The sequence below is a fragment of the Microtus ochrogaster genome, linkage group LG2, assembly GCF_000317375.1.
Source record: "Microtus ochrogaster isolate Prairie Vole_2 linkage group LG2, MicOch1.0, whole genome shotgun sequence".
In the NCBI taxonomy this organism is placed as follows: domain Eukaryota; kingdom Metazoa; phylum Chordata; class Mammalia; order Rodentia; family Cricetidae; genus Microtus; species Microtus ochrogaster.
In genome coordinates this window covers 32,908,413-32,921,049 of record NC_022028.1, presented here as the reverse complement: position 1 = coordinate 32,921,049, position 12,637 = coordinate 32,908,413, and the positions used below count along the sequence as shown (strand labels likewise).

General features: G+C 43.2%; 1 protein-coding gene across 6 annotated transcripts in view; it reads right to left on the bottom strand.

Moving 5' to 3' along the window:
* Ascc1 (activating signal cointegrator 1 complex subunit 1) overlaps window positions 1-12,637 on the bottom strand; it is a 97,279-nt gene that overhangs the window by 41,064 nt on the left and 43,578 nt on the right. For all 6 annotated transcript variants that reach the window (XM_013351232.1, XM_013351235.2, XM_013351233.1 and 3 more), the window contains one exon: window positions 3,884-4,003. In XM_013351232.1, coding sequence (XP_013206686.1) covers window positions 3,884-4,003 — 120 coding nt within the window. The remainder of the gene's footprint in view (window positions 1-3,883; window positions 4,004-12,637) is intronic.

Sequence of the window (12,637 nt, the reverse complement as noted above, 5' to 3'; positions counted from 1 at the left end):
GCGAGTGTGCACGCACACACACACACACACACACACACACACACACACTTTACTTCTTTATCAATTAGCACAGCCCTCCAAACTTCCTTGCACAAAGGAGACATTCCAGAAAGTTTATAAGTTGACTTAAACAAGAGCTTTAGAATACATATGTCTCTTTTAAAGTGTACATTTGGGAAGGGGGAATTTGTGAATCCTGAAATAACACACTCGCTCTTATTGTGATGAGAAATAGACAATGAAAGGTCAATATCAAGCAGTAAAAGAGATGGGAATGACTCAAAAACGGTCTCGATTGATCATGTCAGTGGACTCAATGACAGTTCACCTTCAATTCACAACGCTTTGACAAAGGAAGTGCACCAAACGTGTAAGAGCCGGCTTTGTGGGGAAGTTATGATGAACTGGCCTCTGAGACCTGAGCTCTCCATTAGTGAGCAGACAGATCGAATGTGAGAACTACTTCAAAAGAAATTCAGTTCAATGGGACTTATTTCTTCCATTCTTAAACCTGTTATCCTCTGCGCGTGAAGACCTACAGCACTCAGGGTCTCAGCAGCAGGACAAAGGGCAAACACCAGGGAAAACACTCAAGGCTGTCAGTAACTCCATCGTCCTTTCTTAGCTCTTCTCTGCTGCTCTCTGAGGCACCAAGAACACAGTAAACCAAACTGTCTCTGCCACGTGTGCCTTAAAACAGAGCTGAAGCACAGATGAGGAAATTTTCATTACTGTGTAGAATCACACATTATAATCTCAAGTAATTCTCCATCTGCCTCCTTGTTACCTGCGTGCCTACCAGTCAGCATAGATTTGTCTCACAGCAGTGAGCTGCACGTGTGTGTCTGCACACCAGCCTCTACTCCGTACAAATATTGCAAAGAGCACACGAAGGAAATATGAGCATATGTGTGTAGTGCTGGGGACCAAACCCACGCCTCGAGCATATTATGTGTGAGCTGTGCCACAGTTCCACCCTGGCCTGACACATTAATGCTAACCAAAACTTAAATATACTTTCCCCAGAAAGGATGGTCTTGAGTGACAAGTCTGAAGAGATAAGAATCTAGACTACAGATTCTCCCGGTGGGTGTATTCTGTGAAGTCAGTCCTGAGACATCCGGAGGGGGTCATGACATCAAAACTATTTTTTAAATTTAATTTTTTTTTTTTGATTTTCGAGACAGGGTTTCTCTGTAGCTTTTGGTTCCTGTCCTGGAACTAGCTCTTCTAGACCAGGCTGGCCTCGAACTCACAGAGATCCACCTGCCTCCCGAGTGCTGGGATTAAAGGCGTGCGCCACCACCGCCCAGCTTTAAATTTAATTTTTATCAGTGTGGGGAGTTGTGTGTGGCACACATGTGGCGGTCACCTGACAACTCTCTCTGAAGCCATCCTCCTTCCACCTTTACATGAACTCAGGTTGCCAGGCTTAAACATCAAGCACCTGGACCAACCGAGCCACTGGGCTGCCCTCAAGACCAGTCTTTTTTTTTTTTAATATTTATTTATTATGTATACAATATTCTGTCTGTGTGTGTGCCTGCAGGCCAGAAGAGGGCACCAGACCTCATTCCAGATGGTTGTGAGCCACCATGTGGTTGCTGGGAATTGAACTCAGGACCTTTGGAAGAGCAGGCAGTGCTCTTAACCGCTGAGCCATCTCTCCAGCCCTCAAGACCAGTCTTGAAGCACTAGCTGGAGCACGGCCATGGTGGAACATATGCCGAGCATGGCATACAGCATACGCTGCTGTTTTTACCAGATGACGTTTGTAATCATGGTGCAAAAGCAGTGGTGTAGCCCAGAACAGACACATGACCCTAAAATCCTAGCACTTAGCAGGCTGAGGCAGAAGGATTGAAAGCTGAGGGCCAGCCTGGGCTAAGCAGTGAACTACTGTCTCTAACTAGTGAAGAAAGCAACAACATGTAGAACTGCTGACCCCTCAGCCGGGGACAGTGGTGGCATCTGAGTGGAACCAGTAACAGTCTTCATTAAACATTTGCAGCTTGAAAACTGCAACTCAGCTATCCTTGATAAAGCAGAAAATGATAAAGCTTTGTTGTCTGCTCCTTGAGCACACAGCCTTTTAAAACACTTGTGGTGAAATTGACATTACATATGAAGCACTTGGCCTGCACACCTAAGCAGACAGCTGTCTGGAAGAACTGGGCACTACGCCAGTTTCTGTTTACTTGCAAGAACACTTAAAAGAACACTGACAGGCAAATTGTGGCTGATCAGACTTGGCCATGTGGTAGATATTTCCTTTTTATTTTATCTTTTCTGTTATTGCTTTTGTCTTCTGAGACAGGACCTCATTATGTATGCTTGCCTGTACTGGAACTCACTATGTAGACCAGGCTGGCCTCAAAATCTCAAAGATCTGCCTGCCTCTGCCTCCTGAGTGTTAGGATTAAGGAAGTGTGTCACCACAACTGACTTTGGAGGTATTAGTCTTTACAAAGAACTTACAGGAAAACAACTGTCAGCACTTTCTGCCAGAAACAAGATTTACGTTTTCAGACGAAAGGTAGAAATTTTAAGAATGTATAGATAGCAGCTATCATGGGCTTCACGACTTCACAGGGCTTAAATATTTTGATAACATTGGCAGTGGCATTAGCACATATTTTAAAAACAGTAACACAATAAAGTGTAACAGCCTTTAGAAGACTTTTATAATTCAACAAAACACTACTCAAAAGAAGGTAGAATTTTTATTTGTTTTGCTAAGACAAGGTTTCATGTAGCCCAGGCTAACCTAACATTCACAAAATAAAAATATTAAAAAGATGACTCCGTGAGTAGAGGAGCCTGTTGCTGGCTGCCACGCCTGAACCCCTTGGGTTTGATCCCTGGGACCCACACAGTAGACAGAGAGAACTGACTCCTGCAAACCCTATCTCAAAAAAACAAACAAAAATGCTAACAACAGTACTTGGTATGTGTTAACATCATCCAAATATCAGAGACTGGTTACTGTTTTAACTTTTATGATTAATACAGCTACAACCCTCTTAGATTCTCCACTTATAATCCAGGCTATTTCTTTTATCTTTCTTTTTTAAAAGTATTTTTTACATTTATTTATGGGGGGGGGCATGTGTGTGGAGGTCAGACAACGAATTTGCAGGAGTCAATTCCAGGCTGGCCTCGAACTCAGAGATCCACTTGTCTCTGCCTCCCAAGTGCTGGAATTACAGGCCTGTGTCATCATGACTGTCTTGTTCTTAACATTTTATGCAGTTTAATCTTAATAATTCCATGACAGTAAGATTTTTTTATCCCCATTTTTGTCTTGGTATTCACCAAATCACTATCACATCACCTGTGAAACCCATCCTACAAACCTTCCTTCCTGCCTCCTCTTACACTGAAAAGCACACAATCCATTTCCATTTAAAAAATTGGCTGATATAATCAACATCCACTATTCAAAGAGTCTTTTAGGTGAACGATCTGATACTTCTTCTCACAACCAACTCTTCTCTGAATGTGTTAGCGTACTTGCTTTAATGAACAAAAAGCCAGGCATGTTGGTATACACACGTAATCCTGGTACTTGGAAGGCTGAGACAGAAAGGTTGTGAGTTTGAGATGATGCCCTGAAAGCCTAGAAGGCCTCCAAACTTTTAGAAGCTTCTTTTTTTTTTAAAGATTTATTTATTTATTATGTATACAACATTCCTTCCATGTATGTTTGTATGCCAGAAGAGGGCACCAGATCTCATTATAGATGGTTGTGAGCCACCATGTGGTTGCTGGGAATTGAACTCAGGACCTCTGGAAGAGCAATCAGTGCTCTTAACCTCTGAGCCATCTCTCCAGCCCCTTTTAGAAGCTTCTTAATTTAAATATGGACACATTAAAAACTTACCTGTTGGAGCCATCTTTCATGTGGACTTTGGCATAAAGAACATCCACCATACCAGGATCATCGTTCATGTACTCAATCCCCTCCATCTCTACTTCTAGGGGTTTGCCACCAGTAATGTCGCTGCCAAAGAAGACAACATTAGATTTTCACAGCTGTGTAAGCAAAAAACACTGCAGTGTTGTGAACAATGGTTAATATGCATAGTCAAACAGCACAAGAACAGACCTGTGGGTTCTAGCTGTCCTTCTAATTTCGAGTTACTAAATGTTCAATGCCCTCAACTGCAAAATACAGGAGAGTGTTTTCAGCATCACACCATGTTCCAGTTCTCACTGACAAGCTCTAAGACAGAGCCAAGGGATGACATGATTGCAACAACATCCTACTGTGCTGGCCCTTCTCTCTTATTTCTACAAGAGGCGTGTGCTCACTAGATGTGCACACCAATAACACCCCTCAGGACCTCCTGTCCACATGATGAAAAGCCTCCACACTCACCTGTGCTAGCAGGTCCCTTTCTAGGCAATGGCAATACAGCCAATCATAGCTGCTGAACCAAGTCACTGTTTGGGGGTTTTGTTTGTTTTATTTTTAGGTGTTTGTTTGGTGTGTGTGTTTAAAGCAATGTTTGAGAAATGTTTAAGAAAGAGTTTTAGTATAGAGTGAGGCACAGGCATTAAAGGAGAAAGGGAGAAAGAGGGGCAGGCAGGCCTAGAAAACAATTGCATATCATGTTTATATCAGGGGTTTTTTTTGTTTTTTTTTTTTTTTTGGTTTTTCGAGACAGGGTTTCTCTGTAGCTTTGGAAGCTCTTCTGGAACTTGTTCTGTAGACCAGGCTGACCTCAAACTCACAGAGATCTGATGTGGGAGTCCCCTCTGTATGCTGTGATTACCACTGATTGAGAAAGAAACTGCTTTGGACCTATAGCAGGGCAGAACAGAGGTAGGTGGGGAAAACTAAACTGAGTTCTGGGAGAATGAAGGCAGAGTCAGAGAGACGCCATGTAGCCCCACCGAAGGCAGATGCTGGAATCTTTACCAGGTAAACCACAGCCTCGTGGCAATACACAGATTAATGGAGATAGGCTAGTTTAAGATGTAAGAGTTAGCCAGAAATACACTTAAGTTATTGGACAAAGAGTATTGCAAATAATATAGTTTCTTTGTGATTATTTTGGGGCTGAGCAGCCAGGAACAAACAACAGTTCTCCTACCACAGAGATCCACCTGCCTCTGCCTCCCGAGTGCTGGGATTAAAGGTGTGCACCACCACTGCCTCTGCCTCCCGAGTGCTGGGATTAAAGGTGTGTGTCACCACTGCCCGGCTTCAACCCCTTAATCTTAAAGGTGGATGATGACTGAAGATCTGTTCTCCACAGATTCTCTCCTACTGAGCTGAGATGCAGACCCTGCCTCTCCAGGGACTTAGAGTCTCAACTTGTTTGACCTAAGGGAGCATGAGAAGGTCCAGCTTTGGAAACTGAAAAATTGTCATTTAATGGAAACCAGAATATTCCCACTATTGTGTTTTCATCCCAGATCCCTCTCACAGACATATACGTCACCTAGAAAGAGCTTCCTGCCCATTGAAAGCCAGGAAAGCTCCACTCACTATATAGTGTTCCCTAAGTATCATATGGCTAGGCCCCATCTCTCTCCTTTTATATCTCCAGCCTTAAATAAAACATGTCAACACCGAATAAATACCCCACCCTCTGGAGAAAGCTGCTCTGGACAACGCTGGGAGGAATGTAGTCATGGGCTCTTCTGGGCTCTGTTGGGAGCCCTGAGACCTGCTCCTTAAGTCTGCTTTGCACCTTAGCTCTCCATGGGAAACTACTTGACTGTGAAGCTACTTCACAACTTCCTCCGTTTGCCGCTTACAAGCTCCGCATGTTATGATCATCAAGCTGAATTTAGCTGAGATGACCTTCCTCCTTTAGGAGTTTATCCAAGTGTCCCCACCAAGGTTTCCAACACTCAGAAGATCCTTAGGTGGGAACTTTCCTACAGAATTACCTTCCAAGTGGGAGATGTTAGAGATCAGGAGAGTTACCACCACTGGGGTACTCTTTACACCTGACAGACAGGCAGACTAGGTTTGTGGTACAGTCTCTGCAGAGACTGGGTGTCTACACAGAGGAGGCCAGCATGGGGCACTGAGGACAGCTGAGGTGCCACCTTCACCCATGTGCCAGGCTGCAGGCTGTGGACAGGATGGGCTTGCAGCCATGCTCCAAGCACCATAAGATCATCCTAAATAGGAAGGTAGCTTGTACAGGCAAGAAAAGATGGTGAGCTGAGACTATACCCAACCACCCAACCAACCTTTATGGCCCTGCTTAGAAATCTCCCTGGGGGCAGTGCTTAGAATAAAGTTGAACATTTCAAAACATCCCAGCTCACAGTAAGCCTGAAACCTAATCAGATATAGTATGTCTCCATTCCAAGTACTGATCAGGAAATTCAGTACTGATTAGGAATATGAAGGTGGCCATTCTATTCTGTCCAAGTACATGCAAGACAATTTGTTTCAACAATCAACTTTATACTAACTGCACCACACACACTATTTTTTAAGAGATACGGTTTCAAAGGGCAGAGAAAGAACGCACTTTTAATCCCAGCACTTAAGAGGCAAAGGTAGGCAGATTTCTTTGAGCTGGAGGCTAACCTGGTCTAGATAGCAAGTCCTAGGTCAGTCAGAGTTACATGGTGAGACCCTGTCTCAAAAACAAAAACATAAAGAGAAAGGGTATTATCAAGTTGCCCAGGCTGACCCAATTTCTGGACTAAAACAATCTTCTTGCTTTAATCTTCCAGTTGGAACCAGAAGTATATGCTGTTCCTAGTTTTCCTTATGCTTTTAAAATTAACCCTGGTGAGTTGGTTTAGCAGGTGTACATGCAAGTCTAATGTCTTCAGTTTGATCCCTGGAACTCATGTAAAAAAAGCCAGATGCACTGGCCTACATCTGTAATCCCAACATTCTTATAGCAAGATGGGAGAGGGAGCAGGAGAATCACCGAAAAGCTCCACTCACTGGCCCTGGCCTGAAGTACTAGCATAGCAGAAGCAACCCCAATAAGACTCCTGAAAGCTGCCATCTGACCTCCACAAGCATGCCATGGGACACAAACCCCCACAGTCACAACACACACACACACACACACACACACACACACACACACACACACAGTCATAAACAATAAAAAAGCTGAAAAAAATTTAAAACTAACCCTGCATAGCTAGATCAGCACTACCATGTTTTAACTAGGTTATATTTAATGCCACATGTAAGAGCCACGTGGACCTTTTTACCCATGCAGAGCTTGTTAGATATGCTGCTCATCATCATTATATTAATATTGACATGATTAAGTTTGTATGGACTGGGAGCCCAAATTCTCTCCTAAAACCTATCACACTGTGTTTTGTTGTCTTGTGAGACAGCTCACAAGAGTATATGGCTCTGGATGCAGTCCACGCTGTCTTAGGAGTATGTAGTTCAGGCTGGCTTGAACCTGAGGCAGAGTTACATCTCCCAAGAACCGACATTACAGGCGTAAGTCACTATGCAGACTGTTCTACTGGTTTTTATCAGATAATAACTAAGTTTCTCTCTCTCTCACTGTCTTTTCCTTGGTGCTGAGGACTTGAAATCCTTGGAATGAGATGGGGTACCAAGAACAAGAGCTAAATCAATGTAACAGGCTCCCAAGTTTACTTATGAGCAGAAATGGAAGCACCTGCAAACTACCCACAGATTTATCAAGAAAGAGATTAAAGAGCTTAAAAGAAAAATCCAATGGCTTGCCTGATAAATGTCTTTGTCTTGGTAGCTTAAAGGTGACCTCAGGTGCAATAATTAGAAATTAGCATCTGTCCACAGCTCAATTCTCTTCCCCAGCCCTGTCCCTCTTAGGTTTACTTGTTGAAGCCCTCATCTGTGAGGGACTCTCAGGCTTCAGGAGACAGACGCTGGTACTGACGAGGGGCCACTGCTCTGTTTCTGTCCGACATCCCACAGAGAAAAGTCACAAGGGACACATTTGAGCATCAACGTTTCCTCAGATTTTGAATAATTCATTCAAAATCTACTGAGTTGAGTTGCATGAGCCTTAAGTTTAAGAATTTCAACAGATATCTGGGTTCAGGGTAGACAGCACCCTTTAGTGTCAAAGGACCTCCAGATCTCAACTCCCCACATCCTTCAAATACCCACACAGCACTACATTTTTATCAAATCCCAAAATAAGTGAAGTTTGTTTTAATATTCCAACTTGAAAGGTCAGCACATTAAGCTATGGCACAGTCTTCACGGGTCCTCTTAGTTCCAGTGTTCCCCTTCGCACATCTTATTCCGGGATCTTTACAGCAGAGCAGGCCCAGGTTAGAAATACCATTACACACTGGCACACTTCCTAAGGGTACACTGCTTTTTTTTTTTTTTTACCACTTTTTCTGAGGGCAAAAGGTAAACCTAAGTGAAAAGCAAAAGACAATTTCCTCACCAGAGTTGAATACGATTTTTTGAAGTGACATCTCATCATTAGGGGAAACACTCTAGACACCTGACCCTCATCTGACACCGCAGAAGTGAGCTTGCACCGTAGATGTTTTAAACAAGCACACACAGCACAGAGGGGCAGGAGAAGAGGGCTGGGAGTACAGGGGAGGGGAGCTTGCTTTATTTGACTTGCTGGTCTCCAATCTTCCCAGCTTTTTGAAAAGAGCATCTTCAAACATCTTTCTGCATGCACTGCAGATTTCTGGCAGGGCAACTTTGCCCTATTTCAAAAGCTTTGCTGAATTTGAAAAACTACAATTACCATTTCCATCCTGTCATGTCGGAGTCTTAGAACTATTAGGATTGTTCTTTATTCCCGGTGCACACTGATTCTGACAGGCTTCCAGGCTCCGATTTGAACTAAATACACAAAAGGGATGAACTCGGCTAGGTCTGCCCATAGCTTAGGATTAAACCTCAGCGATGAAAACCTGTGACCTGATTTTCTTAAGGCAAGAAGAACAAATACTTCGCTACATAACATTTTATCTAACTCTAATATTTTTTTCTTCTTAGCAGGATTATCCCACTGGCAGCCAGGAAAATGTAGATACTTTCAGTTTAGTTTAGCAAAAAGAGAATTGAGAATATAATGAAGAGTAAGACCGTTAAATATTTTTTTACAAAGAAAATTGCATCTATCTAATGATGAACACCAAACGATTTTGAGTTTTAAGTAAGATTTAAAAAAAAACAAAAAACCAAAAAAACAGAAAAGGCAAAGGATGTTTGTGAGTTCCAGGCCAGCCTGTTCTACATAGTGAGTTCCAGGTTAGCCAGGGCTACATAGTGAGGCCCTGTTTCAAATAAATAAATAAATAAATAAGAAGAATGAAACAGATAACTGGCCCCTGAACAAAGCAATGTAGAGACTTATATGTAACACAGAGAAAACCTTCAGATCTTTTTGCCCTATTCTGCCCAGTGAGTCAGATGACCCATTTCCTTTTTTTGGGACAGGGTTTCTCTATGTGGTTCTGGCTGTCTGGAACTCACTCTTAGATGTTGGCCTCAAATTCAGAAATCTGCCTGCCTCTGCCTCCAGAGGTGTACAACACCACACCCAGCTTAGGTGACCCATTTCTACAGAGCCATGTTAGAGTAGCACGGCACCTGTATATAATAAGGGGATTTTTAAATAAAGATTTTGTGTGTGTGTGTGTGTAGAGGAAGCCCTGAGTAAATGAAGTCCTGAGTAAGTGTGTGCTATTGACATGTCAGGGACCCCAGTGTTTCAATGTCATGGTGAAAAAGCCTTCCCTGGCTGAGGCTGAGAGGGATGCTAAGCCTTCTTTTGGTCTGAATGCTGTGTGTAGAAAAGGACTACCGGGCCCCCTCTCCCCAGATGTTTATGGTCTGAAGACTGCTTCCTTATAGAGACTGCTCCTACCAAGACAGGCTACACCAGTTTCCTTGTTAAGTTGTACAAAATAACCCTGCCTTCTTGTTTATTGGTATGTAATAACCCTCTTCAGCTGTACGCAATACCTCGCCATTTAACTACATATAATGAATGTGCTGAGCTTCAAGGTACTATGGCTTCTCTGCCAGGGAGCCCAGCCCACACAATCCCAGTTTTTCTGTATGCATGGATGTCTTATTGTCTATCATTTCTTCATTTCCTCGTCATTCCCGGGCAGGATTCCCAGAGCAAAGCTGTGCAAAGGTTCAGGACCTATCTCCCTGGAATTCTCTAAAATCTAGTGAGTGAGTTAGTTTCCTAATTTCTCTTTATCCATCTTAAGGAAAAAGAGAAAAAGGATACTTTTGAGTCCTGACTTCAAGATGACAAAACACAGAAGAAACAATGGCTGTACCAAGAAAGTCATAGCCATCTCCTCGCAATGCATGCTCAAGGGCATTAAGAACTTCCTGATTCAGAACACTGTCGCGGCCACTGCATCAGGACACTTCTGGCCACTGCATCAGGACACTTCCGAAGCAAGTGTCTCCCATGCTTTTGTGTTTCTCTATGTCAAGCTGTATTACTTTGTGAGCTGTGCTATTCATAACAAGGTGGTCAGGGATTGATCTCACGAAGCCTGGAAGGACAGAATGCCCAACCTCAACTTAGACCTGCTGGTGCTACCTCACCACCCCCACAAACCCCACGAAGAGCTGGCTTCAAAGGAGAGGAGAAAAACATCTGAGAAAGATAAAGTAGAGACTATAAAGAGAGAGGAGAGGAGGCTCTTTGAAGTGATGCTTCGATGTTAGATATATGTGTAAATTAAATTTTTACAGTTAAAAAAAAATAAGTAACAACTCAGCCTGGCCTGAGAGAGTCCCTGAGTTGATTTTTTTTTTTTGGGGGGGGGGGATGGGGTCTCATTATGTAACTCTGGCTGGCCTGGAACTTGCTATATAAACCAGGCTAGTCTCAAACCTCGCCTCTTGAGTGCTGGGATAAAAGGAGTACACCACCATGCCTGGCTTGATATTCTTATTGACTAAAATAAAAAATAAATATTTACTTCTTTATTGTTTTTACTTTCTTATTTGAGAGGAGTAGGACTGTTTGATTGTTCAAGACAAGGTCTCATGAAGCCCACACTTTCTTTCAACTAGCTTATGTAGTCAGGGATAACCTTGAACTCCTTATACCCATCTCCATCCCCAAATCTTGACCTCATAGACGTATGCCACCATACCACATTAGGCTGATCTTTGCATTCCTGAGGTAGAGTCTTGTGAGTCAGGCGGACTCAGATTTAAGGTTTTCTGCCTGAGCCTCCTGGAACTACATGTGTACATCATCACAGTCGCCTTCCTCTTCTTATTTTAACTTTAGCCAGGTGCAGTGGTTACACCTATAATCCCAGTACTCAGGAAGCTAAGGCTGGATTTGCTTGAGCCTCAGAGTCTGAGACTATCCTAGGCAACATAAAATCCCAGCTACTCAAGAGGCTGAGGCAGGCGACTGAGGTAATACAGTAAGACCATATTATTTAAGTAAATAAAAGAAGACACGGAGGAAGAGGAGGAGAGGGAGAAGAAATGGGAAAGGGGGGAGAAGGGAGGAGGGGAACATTACATCCTTTCCTAAGGGATGCTGCAGTTCTGTCTGAACAACTGTGATAGGCCCTCTAAGAGAACCAGGTCCCACTATCTTTCATGTCTTGGTTAAGGGACTTGATAATAGGGAATCAATCTGATTAGAGATGGATTCAATCAAGTCAGAGTCCTTAAAAGCCAACAGCTTGTTCCTACTGTGGTCACAGACAGAGGTGACAACTGAAGGTCAGAGAAATGCAATATTAGAATTAATGTTGGGAAAAAGGAGCCATAATGTGGGAAATCTCTAAAAGCTGAACTTTAAAGGCAAGAAAAAAAGATGTTTTTCCTTAAACACTACAAAGGATTACAGCTCTGCCCAGACTTTGACTTCAGTCCAGTGAAACCCATATATGTCTCCTGACAGACCAGTGAGATGGCTCAGCAGATAAAGGTACTGGCAGCCTGTAGACGTAAGTCACAAACGATGCCACAGCAGTTTGGAATTATAATTAACAGGGTAGTATTTATTTAAAGGGGAAAAAAACTTACAGATCACCGTCAGCCCTCTGTACGACCAGGAAGGGAGTCTAGCCGCCAGCCGAGCAGGAAGTGAAGAGAGCGAGAGAAGGAAGTGGCCGCTTTTTTAAAGGGAGAGAGACCACGCCCCAATGGGCGGGTATCTCAGCGGCTATAGGCTGGAGGAGCGGAAGGACTCCCGCAACAGCAGCCAACTCTGAACCTGAGTTTGATCCCTGGAACTGCATGGCGGAAGGAAAGAACTGACTTCTGTAAGCTGCCCTCAGACATCCACATGTGTGTCATGACATGTGTATATATCCTCCTTATAAATAAACAAATGAATAAACAAACAACAAAATTCCCAGGTCATCCAGCTCTCTCATCTAAAAACAAGTCTGTGGTACTGAAGACCCCAGCCTAGGCTGCCCTCCCTCCCCTTTCCTGATCCACAGATGGCAAACCACAATGGTTGTGTGTTGTCTGAAGCCACTGAAGTTGTAGTAATATGCTACTCTGGATCAAACAATGGGCTATTCTGCTTAAGAACAAAATTTGCCTATCAATTAGTACAATTTAAAAACTATAAATGCATGCTTTAAGTCAATCACTACAAATGAACGAGTCAGCACCGGAGAGATGACTCAGCATTTAAGAACACTGTGCTTG